General features: G+C 43.0%; 1 protein-coding gene across 3 annotated transcripts in view; it reads right to left on the reverse strand.

Moving 5' to 3' along the window:
• LOC111962357 (guanine nucleotide-binding protein G(o) subunit alpha) overlaps window positions 1–23122 on the reverse strand; it is a 145390-nt gene that overhangs the window by 92368 nt on the left and 29900 nt on the right. For all 3 annotated transcript variants that reach the window (XM_023985399.2, XM_023985401.2, XM_023985400.1), the window contains exon 3: window positions 11229–11370. In XM_023985399.2, the coding sequence (XP_023841167.1) occupies window positions 11229–11370 (142 nt within the window). The remainder of the gene's footprint in view (window positions 1–11228; window positions 11371–23122) is intronic.

Raw genomic sequence — 23122 nt, forward strand, 5'->3', positions numbered from 1 at the left:
CATGGTCCCATATTTCCCGGGATTTTGTCACTGGGCTTCCCCCGTCATCAAGGCAAAGGGTGGCTACTTTGAAGAATCTCAAAATATAAAATATATTTTGATTTGTTTAACACTTTTTTGGTTACTACATTCCATGTGTGTTTTTCAAAGTTTTGATGTCTTCACTAATATTCTACAATGTAGAAATAGTACAAATAAAGAAAAACCTTGGAATGAGTAGGTGTGTCCAAACTTTTGACTGGTACTGTATATAAAATAAATTAAATAGCCTAGTACATACCAATTTTTTTCAAATGATCAAATTCAAGGCTATTTGCACAGAAAAACGTGGACAGTCGGGAACATCAGAACCGTTGAAAAGCAACATAATAAACTAAAGCACTGATCATTGGGAACGAGATCAGAATGACTGCTAAGGCTTGATCCATACATTAAATCATTAAATAGGTAGCCTAGCCTACAAAACTAAAACAATCCATGTGTTCAAATCAAAAGGCCTGATTAACATGACATCATTACCGCAGCCACATCCCGAGTCCCCGGTGCCAACACATTCAGATATCAAAAGATGGTTTAGTATTTAGTTTATACGCTCTGACGAAGGCCAAGAGAATAAACACTTTATGAGAAATCAGCAATCCCCCCCCCCCAAAAAAGAAAAGATGTATGTTTTCAAAGACGTAGCCTAGGATGCAATACTCGTTATCAATTTAAGGAGAACAAAAACTACTCAGCCTACATTTGAACACCACCGCAGAAGCTTCGCTATTCGGCATCTTCCCAATTCAGTAGGCTAGTTTTGTTGTTTGGCTACTTGAACTAGGGCCTATCCCTCACAGCCCATCTCTTCCAATGCATTGTGTGCATCATATTCTACTAAATGAAGAGCCGAAATGAGTATAACATCCTAGCATTCAAACCATACCTAATTTTGGAAAATTCACATACTATAAGACATAATTTTGCATACTGAGAACGCCTCATGTGCGATTGTGTTGTTTCCCGCTATTTGTTGATTTCGATAGCACATCCCCATTTCTAATTGATCAGCTGTTGTCAAAGCCGAAATGAGTATGGCATCCGGGCATTTAGCGTATACTTGAATTTCAAAATGTTGTCTACTATTAAACAGCCTACTATTTAGGACACTAGTATGGGTATCCGGACACGGCCATGGTCTCTGCTCTGATGTGCCCTTCAGCCACTTCTTACATAATCCGCTTTGCTGATAAAGTGCAGCTGACCTATWAATAAGATGCTGTGTAAGAAATGTGGCCTATGTAATTTGTTCTGGGCATCTAAATAAACAAGATAATAAATGGTGCCATGACCAATTGTATGTGTCAATCAGTCAGTGACTAGGTGAATTACTTAGATAGTGACTCTAAAAAATGTTGCTATTATGATATCAGTGCTGCCATGGTCTATTTCAGATCCCTTCTGCATATATTTACATGTGTAGCACACAGTCTGGTCGTTCCCAGATTGGGGTGTTGGTCAAGATAACCATGTTGGCAGTGAAATGTAAGAGGACCAGGGGAGGCCACATGGGTGCCTTCAGATGGCCAGCAGTCGTGTTCGGTGCCAGGCCAGAGACTGGCTTTTTGAGTGGGTTATCATGGCACGACACGAGGCCTCTACCACCAACTATGCAAACCACACCCATATGATCCAGGAACACAGAGATCACAGTGAAAGTAGTGGTTTTCCTTACCTTAACTAAACCTTGCCGTATTGGATCAGTTGAATGCTCCACTTTTGCTGCTTTAGTAAGCATAGCCGTAGCAGAGATGAAATGAATGTCAGAGAGTCACTGGGCTGGACAGAGGGAGGGAGCCAGGGAGGAAATGGATGCTGGCTCATTGGGGTTTTATCATGTGTGGTGAGCACAGGGAAATGGATCATAAAGAGTGAAAAGCTTCGGAAGCTGGAACAATGGAAATAGTTCTGCCAGCTATGGGACTGGAGTCATCCACACTCTCCAATGAGCAGGGAGATGATAACACTGGCAGGGCTCAGAGTCAGAACATCATTAAACCATATTGATAGAAACACATCAAGTAGGCCTATATATGGCTGCATACAGAGGAGTGGGTGTTGCATAAATGCTAGAGTAGATTGATGCTTGGTCACAKAGCAGCGAGTGACTGCATGGACTGCCTCTCCACAGTTCTAGGGCTGATGTATAGGAGTGTTTTCTCCCTTCATGTAAGTGACATTGCCCTTGGACAAAGACTTGTGGAATGTGTTGAGAGGAAGGAAAAACACAGGGTAGCCATGGCAACAGGATTGGACTGAGAGAAAGAAGAGGTTGAGAGATACTGAGAGAAGGAAGTAGAGGGAGACAATCAGATGACTAGTGAGAGGAAGGGAGCGAGAGAAAGGCTAAGGACACATTTGAAAGATGGCAGGAGCGAGAAGAAGGAGAGGAGAGAGAGGAAAAGGGAGAGAGTTAGAGAGAAAGACAGAAGGAGCGAGAGCGGTTGCTTGACTGTTGAGAGAGCAGCTCCAATAAAAACTTCACACTTTAGATTAAAGAGGTGTGAGCCAGCTGGCCAGCCCAGCCGAGGGGGGGGGAGAACTCCGTTCCATGCTGCCACACCCCTGTCTGCACATTAGAGGTTGATACAGGAAAAGGTATGGGAGTGAAGTTCTAGAGTCAAGTTCGGGACAGGACAGGATCGACAGTCCACAGGAATGGGCAGTACAGGAATACTTAGAAACAGAGTTTTGGGGGGGGAGGGGATTAGAAATATGTGATCGACCGGCTCGATTCGGTCTTATGTAGCATAATTTTAAATTGTGTTTTTTACATTGGATACAAGTAGAGACTACTAGTAGAGAAAATTGTGTATCATACACTACAGTTGAGGAACCATGGGAAAGTAATTCTGCTTTGAAAGTTGATAAACTTGTAACCTTACTTTTGGCCCTTGAATGTTTTGGTACACCTACTGGAGGGCTCTTTGTCTACACCTATTCAGCATCGTTCACACCCTCTAAAGCCTTAGCCCCACCCATCTCTTTAAGGATTCACATGTGAGGCCGTGTACTAAACAACCAAAGATTTCAAAACTAAAGGCTGGTTTATACTACAGGTGTGTTTGTAAATTTGATCTGGAGTGCCAGAGTGTGCTCTRGGTGTTCATAAACTCAGAGCGTTGCCAGATTGTTCGTACGTAAACTGAGCATTCAGAGTGCACACTGGAYGCGCTGGCCGAGGAGTAGGGTTGATCCGATCGTTCTGACACAACAACAGCAGTCAAGCACGCAAGCTAACTGGTTAATGTTGGCTAGCTTGCTAGCTACTTCCAGACACAAATGAGAACAGCTCACTGACCATTTTACTCGCCCTAGCAGAGCCTGGTTAGCTGTTTTTATGTTATCCAGAGCGTTGATGACAGCAAATGTGCTGCTGGCAACAATTTTGTTCAAATATTTTTATTGAACACACACAAGAATGGTGTATAGGTATAAAAGACAGGTATACAATTCTTATCTAAACAAAAGAGCAGACAGAAACAACAAGACCCAGAGTTCTGGGTACAAAACAAATATTACAAAACAAGACATACAGAACAAGGACAGGTAGAAAGAAAGAGTAGATGTCACCCCCCCACTTATTCCCCCCCTTTATCCCTCCACCTTATTCCCCTCCCACCTGCTCGGGTGCGGAGCCAGCACATGCTGCCCAAAGGTAGATTAAAATATTACAATTGAGAGTGCGTTAAAAAGGACAAATTCACAGCGCCGACTGGTCCAAGTAAGAGAGGAAAGGCTGCCAGATTTGATCAAATGTTGATTAATTATTGTTCAGTATATACTAATTCTTTCTAAGTGTACAGTGTTTGCCAATTCGCTGAGCCATAATTTGTAGAGGGCCTTCCCTCCTTTTCCAAAACAACAAGATTTGTTTTTTTCCGAAATGAGACTGTAAGAGATGAGTTGCTTTTGGGGGTGGTTAATCCGTTTAAGGAATCAGACACTCCCAGGATTATCAGAAGCGGGTCTGGGTCAATTGAAGTCTCCAGAACTTCAGAAAGGATCCTAAAAATTCCACACCAATAACCATACAAGCTAAGCATAGGCAAAGCAGTGGAGTAGTGTACCCTGCGCAGCCTGACATGTATCACACATAGGGGATGTATCAGGAAATATCCTATGCGTTTGGTTTTGAATAGTGTAATCTGTTAATACCTTGAATTGTATGAGACGATGTCTGGAGTTAATGGAGCAGTGTGGATATACTCCAAGCTATCTTCCCGTCTTCCACCGAAATGTCAATCCCTAGTTCTTCCTCCCATTTTGCCTTAATGGCATCTGTAGAAGGTGTGCTAACAGATTGAAAAGCATCATATAGACGAGATATCATTTTGTCTGAGGTGGGGATGTTTTTATGCATCTGTCCAACATGGAAGTTTAGCGTTCCAAATGTTGGGAGGTGTTTTCTAACATAGTCTCTGATTGTAGGTATCTGAAAAAGTTACTTCTGGGAAGATTATAAGTTTCCCTCAGCAACCAAAGGAAGCAAAGGTCCCTTCTATATATAAATCCCCTATGGTACTTATCCCCAACTCTCCCCATCGCTCAAAGGTGTTATCAAGGTTAGAGGGGCAAAGGAGGATTCCTGGCAACAGGGAATGACAGAATGACATTGAGTCTAAGCTCAAAGTGGACTTTAATTTGCTTCCAGATTCGGACTGTGCTATGTATAATAGGATTGTTACGATAAAGTGAAATCTCCAGATTGACAGGCGACAAAATCACAGCACCAATAGAGAAGGGTGGACACTCCTCACGCTCCATACTAAGCCAGCTGGATGGATGGACGTGCGTCATCCAGTAAAAACAAACAGCGCGGAGGTTAGCGGCCCAGTAATAAAAAATACAATTTGGGAGAGACAATCCTCCTTCCATCTTGGATTTGCAGAGGTGTTTTTTACCTATCCTGTGTGGTTTTATAATCCCAGATGAAAGGATTGATAATTGAGTCCAGTTGTTTATGAAAGGATTTAGTATGAATACTGGGATGTTCTGGTATAGGTAGAGCAGTTGTGGGAGGAAGACCATTTTAATGGCATTAATTCTTCCGAGCAGAGAAATTTGGAGAGTTCTCCAAAATTGTATGTTTGTCTTGAGTTTTTGCATCAGAGAGGGAAATTCTCTCTCTATAGTTAAAACAAGGAGTATTGTTTGTAACTACAATTCCTAGATAAGTTATCTTCAGAAAAATTCACCTAACTGAAGATGTTTCTAGCCAAGAGTGTTTGAACCGTATGGGCATTAATTCACTCTTGTTCCATTTTATTCTGTATCCCGAGAAGGTACCAAACAAATTAATCACATCCAGAATAGCTGGAATACTAGCTTGGGTTCTGTTACATAGAGGAGAATTGTCATCTGCGTATAGGGAAATCTTATTTAGGAGTATCTTAGTATTATAGCCGTGTATTGCTGCATGAGATCTAATCGCCTGCCGAGAGCGTTCAAATGATTAGGGCGAGAGCATAGGCGACAGCGCACAACCCTGCCTGTCCCTCTGTAAAGTTAAATCGGGCGACAATGATTGGTTAGTGAGTATTCTCGCACAGGGGTTCCATATATAAAAGCTGGATCCAATTTATGAACCCATCTCCAATATAAAATGTCTGTAGGACCTTGAATAGATAGGACCACTCAACTTGTCAAAGCCTTTTCGGCGTCAAGAGAATATAACGGCAAGGTCCACGTTGGGTAACCTCTGAGAATACATCATGTCGAAGAGAGCGCCTGAGATTGAAGAATGAGTTTTGTTAGGATAAAGCCGGTCTGGTCCGAATGGACCAATTTGCCAATTAAAGTGCTAAGCCTGTTAATTAATATAGGTTGGAGTCTGTCTGAGTGTGTGGACAGGTGTCTTTATACAGGTAACGAGTTCAAACAGGTGCAGTTAATACAGTAATGATGGAGAAAAGGAGGGCTTCTTAAAGAAAAACTAACAGGTCTGTGAGACCGGAATTCTTACTGTTGGTAGGTGATCAAATACTTATGTCATGCAATAAAATGCAAATTAATTACTTAAAAATCATACAATGTGATTTCTGATTTTTGAAGTTACCTTATGATAAAAAATTACAGACCTCACATGCTTTGTAAGTAGGAAAACCTGCAAAAGAAAATAGTCAATACTTGCACTATTCCCAGCTTTACTCCGTTTAATCTGTTCTCCCCACTGTATACAGTGAGGGAAAAAAGTATTGATCCCCTGCTGATTTTGTACGTTTGCCCACTGACAAAAAATTATCAGTCTATAATTTTAATGGTAGGTTTATTTGAACAGTGAGAGACAGAATAACAACAAAAATATCCAGAAAAATGCATGTCAAAAATGTTATAAATTGATTTGCATTTTAATGAGGAAATAAGTATTTGACCCCTTCTCAATCAAAAAGATTTCTGGCTCCCAGGTGTCTTTCATACAGGTAACGAACGGACATTAGGAGCACACTCTTAAAGGGAGTGCTCCTAATCTCAGTTTCTTACCTGTATAAAAGATACCTGTCCACAGAAGCAATCATTCAATCAGATTCCAAACTCTCCACCATGGCCAAGACCAAGAGCTCTCCAAGGAGATCAGGGACAAGATTGTGGACCTACACAAGGCTGGAATGGGCTACAAGACCATCGCCAAGCAGCTTGGTGAGAAGGTGACAACAGTTTCTGTGATTATTCGCAAATGGAAGAAACACAAAAGAAACTGTCAATCTCCCTCAGCCTGGCTCCATGCAAGATCTCACCTCGTGGAGTTGCAATGATCATGAGAACGGTGAGGAATCAGCCCAGAACTACACAGGAGGACTCTGTCAATGATCTCAAAGGCAGCTGGACCATAGTCATCAAGAAAACAATTGGTAACACACATCCGTGAAGGACTGAAATCCTGCAGCGCCCGCAAGGTCCCCCTGCTCAAGAAAGCACATATACATGCCCGTCTGAAGTTTGCCAATGAACATCTGAATGATTCAGAGGACAACTGGGTGAACGTGTTTGTGGTCAGATGAGACCAAAATGGAGTTCTTTGGCATCAAACCAACTTGCCGTGTTTGGAGGAGGAGAATGCTGCCTATGACCCAAGAAACCATCCCCACCGTCAAACATGGAGGTGAAACATTATGCTTTGGGGTGTTTTCTGCTAAAGGGACAGGACAACTTCACCGCATCAAAAGGACGATGGACGGGCCATGTACCGTCAAATCTTGGGTGAAAACCTCCTTCCCTCAGCCAGGGTATTGAAAATGGGTCGTGGATGGTATTCCAGCATGACAATGACCCAAAACCACACAGCCAAGGCAACAAAGGAGTGGCTCAAGAAGAAGCACATTAAGGTCCTGGAGTGGCCTAGCCAGTCTCCAGACCTTAACCATAGAAAATCTGTGGAGGGAGCTGAAGGTTCGAGTTGCCAAACGTCAGCCTCGAAACCTTAATGACTTGAAGAAGATCTGCAAAGAGGAGTGGACAAAATCCCTCCTGAGATGTGTGCAAACCTGGTGGCCAACTACAAGAAACGTCTGACCTCTTTGATTGCAACAAGGGTTTGCCACCAAGTACTAAGTCATGTTTTGCAGAGGGGTCAAATACTTATTTCCCTCATTAAAATGCAAATCAATTCATAACATTTTGACATGCGTTTTTCTGGATTTTTTTGATGATATTCTGTCTCTCACTGTTCAAATAAACCTACCATTAAAATTATAGACTGATCATTTCTTTGTCAGTGGCAAACGTACAAAATCAGCAGGGATCAAAACTTTTTTCCCTCACTGTATATAATATATATAGGCATTTCTGACAAAAAAACGCATTTGATAAAAAAAAATAAGTTTACATTCAAATGGCTCTCCTGTGAAGTAGTGACATGCAACATACTCCTAGTTTCCTGAAATGATATACTCCTAGTTTCCTGAAATGAGTCACATATTTGTTTTCCTCCATTCAGGGTTCATACACATTTTGATAAATGGAATTTCATGACTTTTCCATTACTTTTAACCAAATTTCAATGACCAACAATTGGTGGCCTCTCTATGTACAATACGTATAAAAAACCAAGTGTAATGTGGTATCGACACTGGTAGGCTGATAGACCGGTAGACCGGTCTGGTAGACCGACACTCTGATTCCATGTACCACCTCCTGTCTTTGAGCAAGGCACTTAACCCCCCACAAAGTAGAATACCTGTTAGGCAACTGTCTAAAACACATGTGGTCAACCCTCAGTCTGGAAAGATACTGGGTGTGCAGGCTTTTGATCAAACCCTGCTCAAACACGTCAGAGACAGTTTATCAAGGTCAGTTGAGCAACTCATTTCTAAAATGTGTTTTTTTCGAGGGGGACGGGAATAAATGCCATGCGCACCCATTAGCTCTCCTGGGGGATGGTTGACCACCCGTGATGTAAAACGTTGCAACATTACAACCAAATACGTTTTATGCCTTTTCGAAATAATTTGCTCATTCMATATATTAAAGGTTAAATGGCTATGATAGGCTACAAATCTTTCTATTCACCTGTAGTCATATTTAGCTACCTTAGAAGTGTTTACTTTGCAGGCTGACTAGCATCATTGAGTTACAATGCTCCATACATTGGATCCCCAAATCAACTGGAAGTATCCACAAACAAGTTTTGTATAATCATATTCCAAAAGAAAGGCTACATATCATGTTTTCCTAAAATKAATATTCACGATTCACAAATGATTAATTTGATTCACATGATTCGATTCAATGCGATTGAACCGTTTCAAATAATAAAATGAAAATCACTAATGAAGTGAATCATTAGTTTCATMAAAAATATTMGTTTTAATGAATCATATGAATCGTTCAAAAAAGTAAATCAACTTTGTATGGCCTTATTCGCGAGTGTCAGTGGATGTTTTTTGGGACATTGATGACATGACAAAAACATTTATAGCTTAACAGTTAACTAGAGGGTACAAGATATGTTTTGAATTGTCTACCTACCTAGTTAGTCTCTTCTCTATCATGTTTTTTTAGGCTTACCTGATGCTGCATTGTCCGACTGCCTCACTCTCCTTGACCAACGGCCCACACTTCTCGCACACAAGGAGGCGTGCAAACACAGACGCGCTAAAGTGTCGTTCCGAGCCTGGCTGATTTTTATTTGATTGTTAAAATATTTAAAAACTGTGCCTGAATAAATTACATTAAAACAAATTAAATACATTTCCATGACTTTTTCAAAACTTTTCAGATTTGAATATTTTCCAAAACTTTTCCAGGCCTGGAAAACACACGCTTAAAATTTCATGACTTTTCCAGGATTTTCWTGACCGTACAAACCCTGTCCATTCGAGTACTAGAAAAAAACAATCAAAACAATCAAAAAGGTTAAATGACCATCCCGGTGAGCAGCTATGGAAGGAAGTTATGTCTGATTTCTGCCGTGTATAAATTAACATGGGATGGGACAGAAGTGATTTTTATTGGGACCGGACCACTGGCAAGGACAGGAAAGTTCCGGGGTTATATAGGCATCAGGACAGTACGGGGGAAAAAATGTATGAGACAAGACAGGACAGGAATTAATTTTCACTCCCGTGTCAACCTCTACTGCACATATAGGCTATATGGAGAAACACTCACACATTCACACTAACATACAAATCTAAACAGGGGTCCTCAACAGGACACACCTTTCAGGGACTCACCTGCCCTTCATTCCCTATTCTCCCTCTCACATTCATTCTCTCCTCTAATTCTCCCCGCCCGTCTCTCTGAGGCAGCTAATCATCTCTCTTTCTGTGACGGTACCTCGTTCTCTTTCTCCATTAGGGAGAGAAAGAGAGATTCTCTACCTGGGGACAGTGACCTCTGACCGATATCACAAATTTATTTTGGGGAGTTTACTTTTGGGTCATACACACACACACACAAACAGGCATGCATGCAGGGACGAACACAAACTCACGCATGCGCACAAACACGCGCAAGGACGCGCACTCACACACACACACACACGCATGGACGCACACACACACAAACACACACTCACACTCGCGCGCACACACACTCTAAATTACTTGACTGAGAATGGCAAAAGCATAGAGAATAGTATTTCTAAGGACACAACCCCTGTGGCCTGTCATCTCCTGGTTCAGGTTCTAGCAGCAGAAAGAGATAATATCACAATCAATAGCAGCTGGGTATTTCAGAGGCCTTGTCCCAAGGTATCGATAGCATTGGTTTGATTAAAATATAAAGGACTTCCTGGAAAGCTCAGAGTCAGTGGTRTCCCTCCTGTTTTAGAGAGGGAACAGAGCATGGCAGGGGAATGGATACAACACAACACATGAGAGGAGGCATTAGGAGGGCAGCTCAGATATCCTACTGTACACCTTCCTTCACCCTGTCTTGTCCTCTTAATAAGGCCACTCTGAGGTCATGTACTGACACAGCTATGGACCCTTGACCACATTACCCTCCAGCTCACACTGCAATCCTGCTATCGGCAGTTTAACATTGCGGATAGAACCAATATCCAATCCCAAACCATTCCCACCATCTTCATCATTCATCATCGTCATTGTTGGCACCACCGTAATTTAACAATGCTGCTATAAACGAATCATGGCACAGTACAAGTGACATGTCTACTAAACACATTTATCTCATGTTCTTCCTGACCGTATATTCATCATGGTCTGAATGCAGTATTACAATTTGAAATGTCTGCTTACCTCCTTGGTGCTGGGTATTAATAGTAGTAATATTAAAGACAGATAGTGTGTTGTGTGAATCTACATTTTCTCCTGCACTCCTCCTCTCAGTAAGAGATTTATAGAAGCCAGTCAACAAGCAGAGACGAATGTGCTCTTTTCCATATCCTGTCAGAGCCTTGTGGCCAATTATCTGCTACAACATTGAGGTTATGGATTTTCACAGATGGATAAGGATGGATGGGTGTTTTGACTGGTTTCACTTGTTAAAATCCTGTGGGTGAATATATCGGTGTCCATCAGTGTTTGACAGTTTGTGTATTTGTTGATATACATGTGTTTTTGAGAGGCCTTCACTACAGTATATAGTGGTAACAGCACACAATGCTCTGCTTACTAATGTGCGTGACAGTGTGTGTGTGTGTGTGTGTCTGCGTGTCTGTCTGTCTAGTTGTAGTCCATTCCCTCAGTGCTACAGTGTACAGATAGAGCAGTAGAGAAACTCACTTTTCTCTCCTTGTCTCCGTACTCCAGGCCCAGGGTGTCCATGGCACGGACGATGGCAGCCAGAGAYTGGATTGTGTTGCTGTAGACCACAGGCTTGTACTGCTTCACATCATCTCCAGAGAAGCCATCCTCATGGATAATCCTGCAAACATGAATGTGATTCATACAGGTCAGGTGGGCATTTACTTAAACAGGGAAGTAATTTCCACGGCACACATACTGGTGTCAGCCACGCAGAGGCACACATACTGGTGTCAGCCACGCAGAGGCACACATACTGGTGTCAGCCACGCAAGAAGGCACACATACTGGTGTCAGCCACGCAGAGGCACACATACTGGTGTCAGCCACGAGCGAAGGCACCAATACTGGTGTCAGCCACGCAGAGGCACACATACTGGTGTCAGCCACGCAGAGGCACACCATACTGGTGTCAGCCACGCAGAGGCACACATACTGGGTGTCAGCCACGCAGAGGCACACATACTGGTGTCAGCACGCAGAGGCACACATACTGTGTCAGCCACGCAGAGGCACACATACTGGTGTCAGCCACGCAGAGGCCACACATACTTGGTGTCAGCCACGCAGAGGCACACATACTGGTGTCAGCCACGCAGAGGCACACATACTTGTGTCAGCCACGCAGAGGCACACATACTGGTGTCAGCCACGCAGAGGCCACACATACTGGTGTCAGCCACGCAGAGGCACACATACTGTATCACACACACAGTCACGCGCGCACAGCCAAGCAGGCACAGCCACACGCACACAGTCACGCGCACACAGAAACACAGAGGCTTGGGTAGCCCTGAGCTCCTCTCTCTTCCTCAGCCTGGCTCCATCTTAATTCTATTTTCCTTTCATTTGTTCCGTTGCCGCTGTAGATGGCCGTTGAAGAAAGGGGGAGAGGGGGAGATCTGAGAGTTTCTCCCCCACCCAGCAGCCAGAGYTAGTCAAGGACCAGATGTGGAGAGTGCGCTCCATTAGGCAGATACACAGGAAGACTAGAGGTCGACCGATTAATCGGAATGGCCGATTAATTAGGGCCGATTTCAAGTTTTCATAACAATCGGAAATCTGTATTTTTGGGACCGAATTGGCCGATTAAAAAAAGAATAATCGTTTTTCCCCCCTTTATTTAACTAGGCAAGTCAGTTAGAACACATTCGTATTTTCAATGACGGCCTAGGAACGGTGGGTCAACTGCCTTGTTCAGGGGCAGAACGAAGATTTTTACCTTGTCAGCTCGGGGATTCAATCTTGCAACCTTACGGTTAACTAGTCCAACACTCTAACACCTGCTTTACATTGCACTCCACGAGGAGTTTGCCTGTTATGCGAATGCAGTAAGAAGCCAAGGTAAGTTGCTAGCTAGCATTAAAACTAAAAAAACAATCAATCAATCAAATAATCACTAGTTAATGGTTGATGATATTACTAGTTTATCTAGCGTGTCCTGCGTTGCATATAATCGATGCAGTGCGCATTCGCGAAAAAGGACTGTCGTTGCTCCACGTGTACCTAACCATAAACATCAATGCCTTTCTTAAAATCAATAACACAAGTATATATTTTTAACCTGCATATTTAGTTAATATTGCCTGCTAACATTACTTTCTTTTAACAAGGGAAATGTGTCACTTCTCTTGCAACAGAGTCAGGGATAGTCCTATAATTCCTATAATAATACAACCTAAAACTTCTTACCTGGAAATATTGAAGACTCATGTTAAAAGGAACCACCAGCTTTCATATGTTCTCATGTTCTGAGCAAGGAACTTAAACGTTAGCTTTCTTACATGGCACATATTGCACTTTTACTTTCTTCTCCACACTTTGTTTTTGCATTATTTAAACCAAATTGAACATGTTCATTTATTATTTGAGCCTAAATTGATTTTATTGATGTATTTATATTAATTAAAATAAGTGTTCATTCAGTATTGTTGTAATTGTCATTATTACAAATGTAAAAATTAAATTGTCTGATTAATCGGTATCGGCTCTTTTTGGTCCTCCAATAATCGGTATCGGCGTTGAAAAATCATAATCGTTCGACCTCTATGGAGACACATTGACCCCAGGCCTGAGATCTCCTCTTCACGACACAAACACCACAGCAGAGAGGCTCAGCCTATATACCCCCGACAGGCACCATTAACACCTCACCGCCCAGCCACACCCCTCACTGGTCATGATATCCAGTCCCAGTCCTTTATGGACACACAGACGGAGCATGGCTCCTACCAACAAAGAGTACACGGCTGAGCTTTGTGTTTGTGAAAGTGAGTGTGTGTTGCCCTTTGAAGTAGGCCAAGCATATAAAGAAAGGCAGAGAAATGTAGTGCCCTAAGCCCTGACTTACTGCGCAAGAGAGAGGCAGAGTGTCCCAGCCCAAGAAGCCTGCGGCTGTACACACAGATACAGTTTTGTAATCTCCAACAGCAATATGCCTCCTCTCCAGTAACATGCCTTTCATAAGACTCTTTGCAATGACTCTGTCTGTCTCGACTCATATCACTACTTCTCTCAACTACCTGACAAGCCTGACTTGCCCTGCTGTGTTGTGTGTGTTGTGTGTGTGTGTGTGTGTGTGTGTTTGCACTTGCTTTCCTACATTATAAGCAGTGGTGTAAAGTACTTAAGTAAAAAATACTTTAAAGGTACTACTTAAGTAGTTTTTTGGGGTATCTGTACTTTACTATTTATACTTTGACTATTTTTACTTCACTACATTCCTTAAGAAAATATTATACTTTTTACTCCATACATTTTCCTTGACATTCAAAAGTACTCTTTACATTTTGAATGCTTAGAAAGACAGGAAATTAGTAAAATTAACACACACTTATCAAGAGAACATCCCTGGTCATTCCTACTGCCTCTGATCTGGCGGACAYATGCTTYGTTTGTAAATTATGTCTGAGTGTTGGAGTGTGACCCTGGCTTTCAGTAAATAAAGAAAACAAGAAAATTGAGCCGTCTGGTTGGCTTAATATAAGGAATTAGACATTCATACTTTGACTTTTGATACTTAAGTATATTTTAAACCAAATACTTTTATACTTTTACTCAAGTAGAATTTTACTGGGTGACTTTTACTTTTACTTCAGTCATTTTCTTTTAAGGTATCTTTACTTTTACCCAAGTATGATAGTTGGGTACTTTTTCCACCACTGATTATCAGGAGCCCAATGTCCTAACATTTCACTGAAAAGGTAGGAAAATAACTTTTTAGAGGTCCGGAATTTGTTAAAATGCTATTTTAAGCTTAAGGGTTAGGATTAGGTTTTGGGGTGAAGGTTAGGGTTAGGTTTTGGGGTTAAGGTTAGGGTTAGGAATAGGTTTAGGGTTCTGGGTGTATCTGTGGGTGTAATAAACAGCACGGGGGACACACTGGTTCTGCACTACTGATACCTGGGCTGGTGGGCGGGGGGTTCCAGAAGGTTCCTACTCTACCCAGCACTGTCACGATCGTCATAATAAGCGGACCAAGGCGCAGCGGGATATGAGTACATCTTCTTTTAATAGAGATGACGAAACACGAAAACAAACACTTTTACAAAACAACAAACGACCGTGAAGCTATCAACGAAAGTGCACACACAAGCTACTAACGTACCACATAGACAATTACCCACAAACACCTAAAGCCTATGGCTGCCTTAAATATGGCTCCCAATCAGAGACTACAATAACCAGCTGTCTCTGATTGAGAACCAAATCAGGCAACCATAGACTTTCCTAAACACCTACACTGAACACAACCCCATACATACTACAAAACCCCCTAAACAATACACACACCCTAAACTAGACAAAACACACAAACATCCCCCATGTCACACCCTGRCCTAACTAAACTAATCAAGAAAATATATATAACAAAGGCCAGGGTGTGACAAGCACAGAGCATATGTGGAAGGGTTGAGGAAAGTACAGAAGGGAGGGGAGCTTTGCATTATATAGCATACTGTAAACTGTGTGTAGTTGTGTGAGTCACCTTACTTTGAGGAGTCCCATAATCCTGTGGTCAATGACTCTGGTATCGATTGTCAGAGCTTAGCTCCTCTCCAGGGGAAATGAAAGCTCTCTCAGACACTGTTTTCCTTCCTCTTTAACAGACTTGTTTTACTTGCTGGCATTGTGACTGGCAGACCAGGTGTGCCTTGGCAGAGATAGGCATGTGCCAGCCAGGACCCCCCCCCCATTGGGGGAACTAAGAGGCAGGTTAACACCTGGGTCATTCCATGTAATTTCAGCAAGCCATGATCTCAGACTGTTCTGAAATCCTTTGTGTACGGTAGTTAGAAAGATAAGATTATCATTCTGGCAACATTATTTTGTTGAAATATAACTTGATCTCTGAGGAATTAGGTTAATTGATTGCACCCAACTTGGCCAATTTGTAAATTCCAGGATTCATATAACATCCAATAAATATAGTACCTAACATCTGATTTGGACCTAACTTTTTTATACCAATGACTTAGACCTGAGGAATCCAAAGGAATGGTCAAAAGACACCCATGGACCCCCTACACCAATCCCACCCTAACAAAAAATATTATACAGTATCAGTTCTCTATGTCTGGCAAGTAGTATGGTGCTGAGGCTTGGAGTGTTGTCATGATTGTCATGATTGTCATGATGGTGATGTCTCCCCCCACCCCGATCAGATAAATGAGTCCATGCCGTCCCTAGGAGGGGTGCGTCACTTGAGTGGGTTGAGTCACTGACGTGGTCTTCCTGTCAACCCCCTTGGGTTGTGCCGTGGGGGAGATCTTTGTGGGCTATACTCGGCCTTGTCTCAGGATGGTAAGTTGGTGGTTGAAGGTATCCCTCTAGTGGTGTGGGGGCTGTGCTTTGGCAAAGTGGGTGGGGTTATATCCTGCCTGTTGGCCCTGTCCGGGGGTATCATCGGATGGGGCCACAGTGTCTCCTGACCCCTCCTGTCTCAGCCTCCAGTATTTATGCTGCAGTAGTTTATGTGTCGGGGGGCTAGGGTCAGTCTGTTATATCTGTAGTATTTCTCCTGTCTTATCCGGTGTCCTGTGAGAATTTATGTATGCTCTCTCTAATTCTCTCTTTCTTTCTTTCTCTTTCTCGGAGGACCTGAGCCCTAGGACCATGCCTCAGGACTACCTGGCATGATGACTCCTTGCTGTCCCCAGTCCACCCGGTCGTGCTGCTGCTCCAGTTTCAACTSTTCTGCCTGCGGCTATAGAACCCTGACCTGTTCACCGGACGTGCTACCTGTCCCAGACATGCTGTTGTCAACTCTCTAGAGACAGCAGGAGCTGTAGAGATACTCTCAATGATCGGCTATGAAAAGCCAACTGACATTTACTCMTGAGGTGCTGACCTGTTGCACCCTCGACAACTACTGCGATTATTATTGTTTGACCATGCTGGTCATTTATGAACATTTGAACATCTTGGCCATGTTCTGTTATAATCTCCACCCGGCACAGCCAGAAGAGGACTGGCCACCCCTCGTAGCCTGGTTCCTCTCTAGGTTTMTTCCTAGGATTTGGCCTTTCTAGGGAGTTTTTCCTAGCCACTGTGCTTCTACACCTGCATTGCTTGCTGTTTGGGGTTTTAGGCTGGGTTTCTGTATAGCACTTTGAGATATCAGCTGATGTAAGAAGGGCTTTATAAATACATTTGATTTGATTTGATTGAAGTTGTTAGGTTTATGKCCTATCCTACAGTCTGGTTTTACCAGGTTCTGACCACTAGCTGGTGCTGTTCCTGCTAGTAGGTGATTTCTTTTAAAGGCATAGTTCACACAAATGATTAAATGACATATAGGTTTCCGTGTAGGCAGTGTATGGACAAGGGATGAAAGCAACCCATGCTTCGTTTTGTTTACCTGGCCACTGTTTCAAATGCTAACTTTTTAGCATTAGTGGCACAAATCCAATGCAAGTCAGCGATACCTATATTAGCATTTCCACGCTTCATACCCAAATCATCTATAAGTAACATCATTGAGTTACACAATACATGTTTTGATACTTTAGGATGATTTGGACATGAAGTGTGAAAATACTAACATACATACCAGTGACTTACATTGGATTTGTAACACAAATGCTAAAAGGTTAGCATTTGAAACAGTGGACAACAAAACCAAAGCATGGATCTCTATCATACCTTGTCCATAGACTGCTTACATGGTAGGGAAGGACCTCATCCACCTGAGCCATGGTCTGTTCACCCCGCTACCATCTAAAAGAAGGAGACAGTAGAAAGCTGAGACTGATAAACAGCTTCTATCTCCAGGCCATCAGACTGTTAAACAGTCACCACTAGCTGGCCTCCGCCCAGTACCCTTCCCTGAAACTTAGTCACTGTTACTAGCCAGCTACCACCCGGTACTCTACCCTGCACCTTAAGAGACTTCTTTGGCCTATGWACATAGAGTCGTTGAACACTGGTCACCTTAATAATTTTTTACATATTCCTTTACCAACTTTATATGTATATACTGTATTCTAGTCATGGCACATCCTATATAACTACTGCTGTACACATATTTTTTATTGATATACTGTCCATATTATCTTTACACACCATTATATACAGTTCCTTCAGAAAGTATTCACACCACTTGACTTTTTCCACATTTTGTTGTTTTACAGACTGAATTTAAAATTGATAAAATTTTGAGTTTGTGTCACTGGCCTACACACAATACCCCATAATGTCAAAGGGGAATTATGTTTGACATTTCTTTTTTTTTTTTTACAAATGAATTATAAATGAAAAGCTGAACTGTCTTGAGTCAATACGTTTTAAACCCCTTTGTTATGGCAAGTCTAAATAAGTTCAGGAGCAAACATTTGCTTAACATGTCACATTTTTGAATGAGTACTTCATCTCTGTACCCAAAACATACAATTATCTATAAGGTCCCTAAGTCAAGCAGTGAATTTCAAAAACAGATTCAACCACAAAACCAGGGAGGTTTTCCAATGCCTCGCAAAGAAGGGAACCTATTGGTAAATAAAAAAGCAGAAGTTGAATATCCTTTTGAGCATGGTGAAGTAATTAATTACACTCGGGATGGTGTATCAATATACCCAGTCACTACAAAGATACAGGCGTCCTTACTAACTCAGTTGCCAGAGAGGATGGAAAAAGCTCAAGGAGTTCACCACGAGGCCAATGGTGACTTTAAAACAGTTAGAGTTGAATAGCTGTGACAGGAGAAAACTGAGGATGGATCAACAACATTGTAGTTACTCCACAATACTAACCTAAATGACAGAGTGAAAAAAAGGAATCATGTACAGAATGAAAATATTCCAAAACATGCATCCTGTTTGCAATAAGGCACTAAATYAATACAAGAAAAAAAGTGGAAAAGTAATTAACTTTAKGTCCTGAATACAATGCATTAAGTTTGGGGCAAATCCAACACATCACTGAGTACCACTSTTCATATTTTCAAGCATCTGAGGCAGGATTGTGTCGAGGCACAGATCTGGGGAAGGGTACCAAAACATTTCTGAAAATGGCCTGCATACTCACCAGTCATGTCACCCATTGAGCATGTTTGGGATGCTCTGCATCGACATGTACAACAGCGTGTTCCAGTTCCCGCCAATATCCATCAACTTGGCACAGCCATTGAAGAGGAGTGGGACAACATTCCACAGGCCACAGTCAACAGCCTGATTTACATTTACATTTAAGTCATTTAGCAGACGCTCTTATCCAGAGCGACTATGCCTGATCAACTTTATGTGAAGGAGATGTGTCACACTGCATAAGGAAAATGGTGATCACACCAGATACTGACTGATTTTCTGATCAACGCTCCTACTGTTTTTTCAAGGTATCTGTGACCAACAGATGCATATCTGTATTCCCAGTCATGTGAAATCCATAGATTAGAGCCTAATRWATTTATTTCAATTGACTGATTGACTGATTTCCTTATATTAACTGTAAAACTGTAAAATGAACTCAGTAAAATCTTGGAAATTGTTGCATGTTGCATTTATATTTTTGTTAAGTGTATATATATATATTTATATATTTCCAAATTCCATTATTTTACATTTAGATGTGCGTGTATTGTTGTGAAWTGTTTTTAGATACTACTGCACTGTTAGATATTACTGCACTGTTGGAGCTAGGAACACAAGCATTTTGATACACCCGGAATAACATCTGCTAAATATGTATATGTGACCAATAAAATTTGATTTGATTTGATATACTGAACAAAAATTTAAATGCAACATGCAACCAGTCAGTATCCATTTGCCTCATGCAGCACGACACATCTCCTTCGCATACAGGCAACGGAAGAACTGGGACATTTGCAGCTTCCAGGAATTGTGTACAGATCCTTGCGACATGGGGCAGTGCATGATCATGCTGAAACATGAGGTTATGGTGGTGGATGAATGGCACGACAATGGGCCTCAGGGAAATACTCTGAGCCGCAGCTCCATATTACTTGCCAGACATAGAGAACTGATACTGTATACTCATTGTTGGGGTGGGATTGGAKTGGGACCTGGGGTGTCTGTGKGTGGCTTTTGACCAGTTCTTTGGATTTCTCATGTCTAACTCATTGTTTGGTCCAAATCAGATGTTGGGTACCATAGTTATTGAATATTATATGAATCCTATRAATAAAAAAATGGCCAATTTGGGTGCAATCAATTCTCTTAATTTCTCAGAGATAAAATTATATTTCAACAAAATAATGATGCAGGAATGAAAATCCTATCTGTTTCTAACAAGATAAACAATTTTGGAACAATCTGAGWTGGAGGGTGTCGAAATCCTTTTTTTKGTGCTTTTTGAGGTGGAACGACCCACCTGGCAAAGACCTGCCAACATACCCTGCACCGCTCTGTACATGTTCCAAGGGACCAACACCACACGAGACATTACATTTACTAAACAAACACTGCTGCTCAATGTCTTAACCACAGACCCAACAGAAAGCAGAACATCCGTCTCCACATCKCTCCACACTGACCACTGCCCCATTGGGATGACCCATAGTGACCACAGCTCTACTCTGACCCTACACAACCACAGATCTCTAAATCACCATTAAAACAACACTCTACATCTGCAACCTTGCAAACGTTTAGTAAATATCATGTGGAGCCAATATCACCCAGCACCGCTGCCAGCAGTGCCTCTGTTTTCCTCTGTGCTGAAACTCCAGTGAGCGCACCATCTCAGGTGACTGATTAATAATCCAGGGGTTAAAAACAACACGTCTAATGCCTCCCAGGTGGCGCAGTGGTCTAGGGCACTGCATCGCAGCGCTAGCTGCGCCACCAGAGTCTCTGGGTTCGCGCCCAGGCTCYGTCGCAGCCGGCCGCGACCGGGAGGTCCGTGGGGCGACGCACAATTGGCCTAGCGTCGCCCGGGTTAGGGAGGGTTTGGCCGGTAGGGATATCCTTGTCTCATCGCGCTCCAGCGACTCCTGTGGCGGACCGGGCGCAGTGCRCGCTAACCAAGGGGGCCAGGTGCACGGTGTTTCCTCCGACACATTGGTGCGGCTGGCTTCCGGGTTGGAGGCGCGCTGTGTTAAGAAGCAGTGCGGCTTGGTTGGGTTGTGCTTCGGAGGACGCATGGCTTTCGACCTTCGTCTCTCCCGAGCCCGTACGGGAGTTGTAGCGATGAGACAAGATAGTAATTACTAGCGATTGGATACCACGAAAATTGGGGAGAAAAAGGGGGTAAAATCAAAAATCAAAAAATATATATAAAAAAAACAACACGTCTATAGGCAATCTCTAAGTCTCAATAAAGCTAAGGGCATGTTCCAGGGGTTTCTGATGTCCCAGGGGTTTCTGATTCTCACAGGGGTCGAATAATTCATTGTTCTGTTTCTGATAGGAGACACTGAAAGGACAGCAAGTCCTTATACCAGGCCACCTGTCAGAATGAGCAGATCCAGGCCCACACCACTGGTCAGCTAGCTACAACATACAGTACAGTCTGCAGAGTGCATGTCAGGAGCTGATACAAGAGTGATTACAAGTCACTTGTCACAAGGGTGATTAAAGTCTTGTCTTTCCCCCTGTGTCCCATTGCAGAGCAGTGGAGGGAGAGAGCTCTGAAATGAGACTGCAGGATTTACCATACCACACTGTGCAGTGTAACCTGCTGTCTGCTACAGTATATGGTAAAACCAGCCTTCCCAGTAAGAAGGGTCAAAAGGCTTCTGCTATACCCTTGAGTGTGAGGACATGAAAAGTACAGATTTTTTAAAATCGTTATGGCTTTCATTAGTGTGTTACATTTTCCAAGTCATCTTCCCTTGGTTTCCATTCCTCTCTGCAAAGCCTCATCAGGCAGTRTGTGTGGGTGAAACACCACAGGAGAGCTCAGATCATTATTACTGCCTTCCCTTCCCACCAAGTTTATAAAGGGACCCTCATTAAGTAACAGAGAGGGAGAGAGGGAGAGAGGGGGAGAGGGGGAGAGAAAGAAAGAGAAAATAGGTACAGAGTAACGGAGCAGCACAATTGGAGGATCATTTTAATGTTTTAAGGGTCTGTGCTTTTCACGCTTGAGGACTTTTCTCATTTGGGTCTCTCCAGGCCGTCTGTCAGCTGGGAGGAGAGGAGGGAGGGGAGGGCGGCAGGTAGCCGCTGGGGAGGGCAGAACAGAGAGCACATTAGGCCCTCCTTGGTGTCTGACACGTGGAGATCTGTGAACTGGAACCTCTACCACCACATCACTGCCTCTCACACAGAGGGAGGGGCTTCTAAGAAGTGATGGTAATTTTGCATTCTAGCCGTGTACTGTACCGACTGACTAAATGCAACGTACTTGTTTTCCCCACAGAAAAACTGTTTACATAATGCTTTTGGTCTTACAATAAATGGAGCGCCTTGTATTGTGTACAGGTTTATTACACCTATTTCAGTGTTGAGAGAAGTACGAGGGGGATGAATGGGACTTTTAAGCCAGTAATTTTGAGTTTGCAAATYGTCACGCCACACAAATGATCCTTTGTGCTCCCGGCACACTCCAGTGCTGTTGCTGTCATCGGCCCCGGGACAGAGCTACTTTGATTCCCTACCAGCGTTGGGGGCGCTATTTATAACCTCTGCAATCAGAGGAGCGCTGCCTCCCAAGCATCAGATGCTCCAGCCTTTGCACCAATCTGTCCCCCACACCCCGAGGTCGACCCACAGACACACAYGGACTGCTACCTAAATGGCACCCCCTTTCCTTTTTAGTGCCCATAGACCCCATTGGACTCTGATAAAAAATAGTGCACTATATTGGGAATAGGATGTAATTTGTGATGCACGGACACAGCCAGGGTTACGACAGCACCACACCTCGGCTAGTCCTAGATTGGAACAGCCACACAACATCACTCCCTCACCACTCCCTCACTGCATTCAACTTCCATCTCACATTAGCTTTATGATATCAAACCGCAATGTCTATATAAAACACAATCACACAACAGTAATTATAGGGCGTATCTAAGGACCCACTGTATTTTCCTCTCCCCCTCTCTTTCCACCTCTCTCTTGCTAAAACACTGCATCTTCCTGACTATATCTGCTGATGTCTCCTCTCACCCTCCCAGACCCCGCTCAGAGCTAAATTCTGCCACTGAGATTATGAAGTGTCCTCTATCAGTTGGGGCTTGCCAGCTGGTTGCTGGGAGAGGGTGACAGTAATTTTGGGGTTGCTTCACACCCAGCCTTGATCAGTCACAAATGCTGAATAATTACAGCGACAGATCTGCATATCTACAGCTGTCWTTAAATCCCAGCTTGATCCCGGCCTAAACAGCAGCCATTGTCCCCTAATTCATACAGTCCTCTGCTTCCACCCCTCTTCCTCCCCTCCCCCTCTCCTCTCCCTCCTGGTCGTTT

Source organism: Salvelinus sp. IW2-2015, linkage group LG4q.1:29, assembly GCF_002910315.2.
Source record: "Salvelinus sp. IW2-2015 linkage group LG4q.1:29, ASM291031v2, whole genome shotgun sequence".
In the NCBI taxonomy this organism is placed as follows: Eukaryota; Metazoa; Chordata; class Actinopteri; order Salmoniformes; family Salmonidae; genus Salvelinus; species Salvelinus sp. IW2-2015.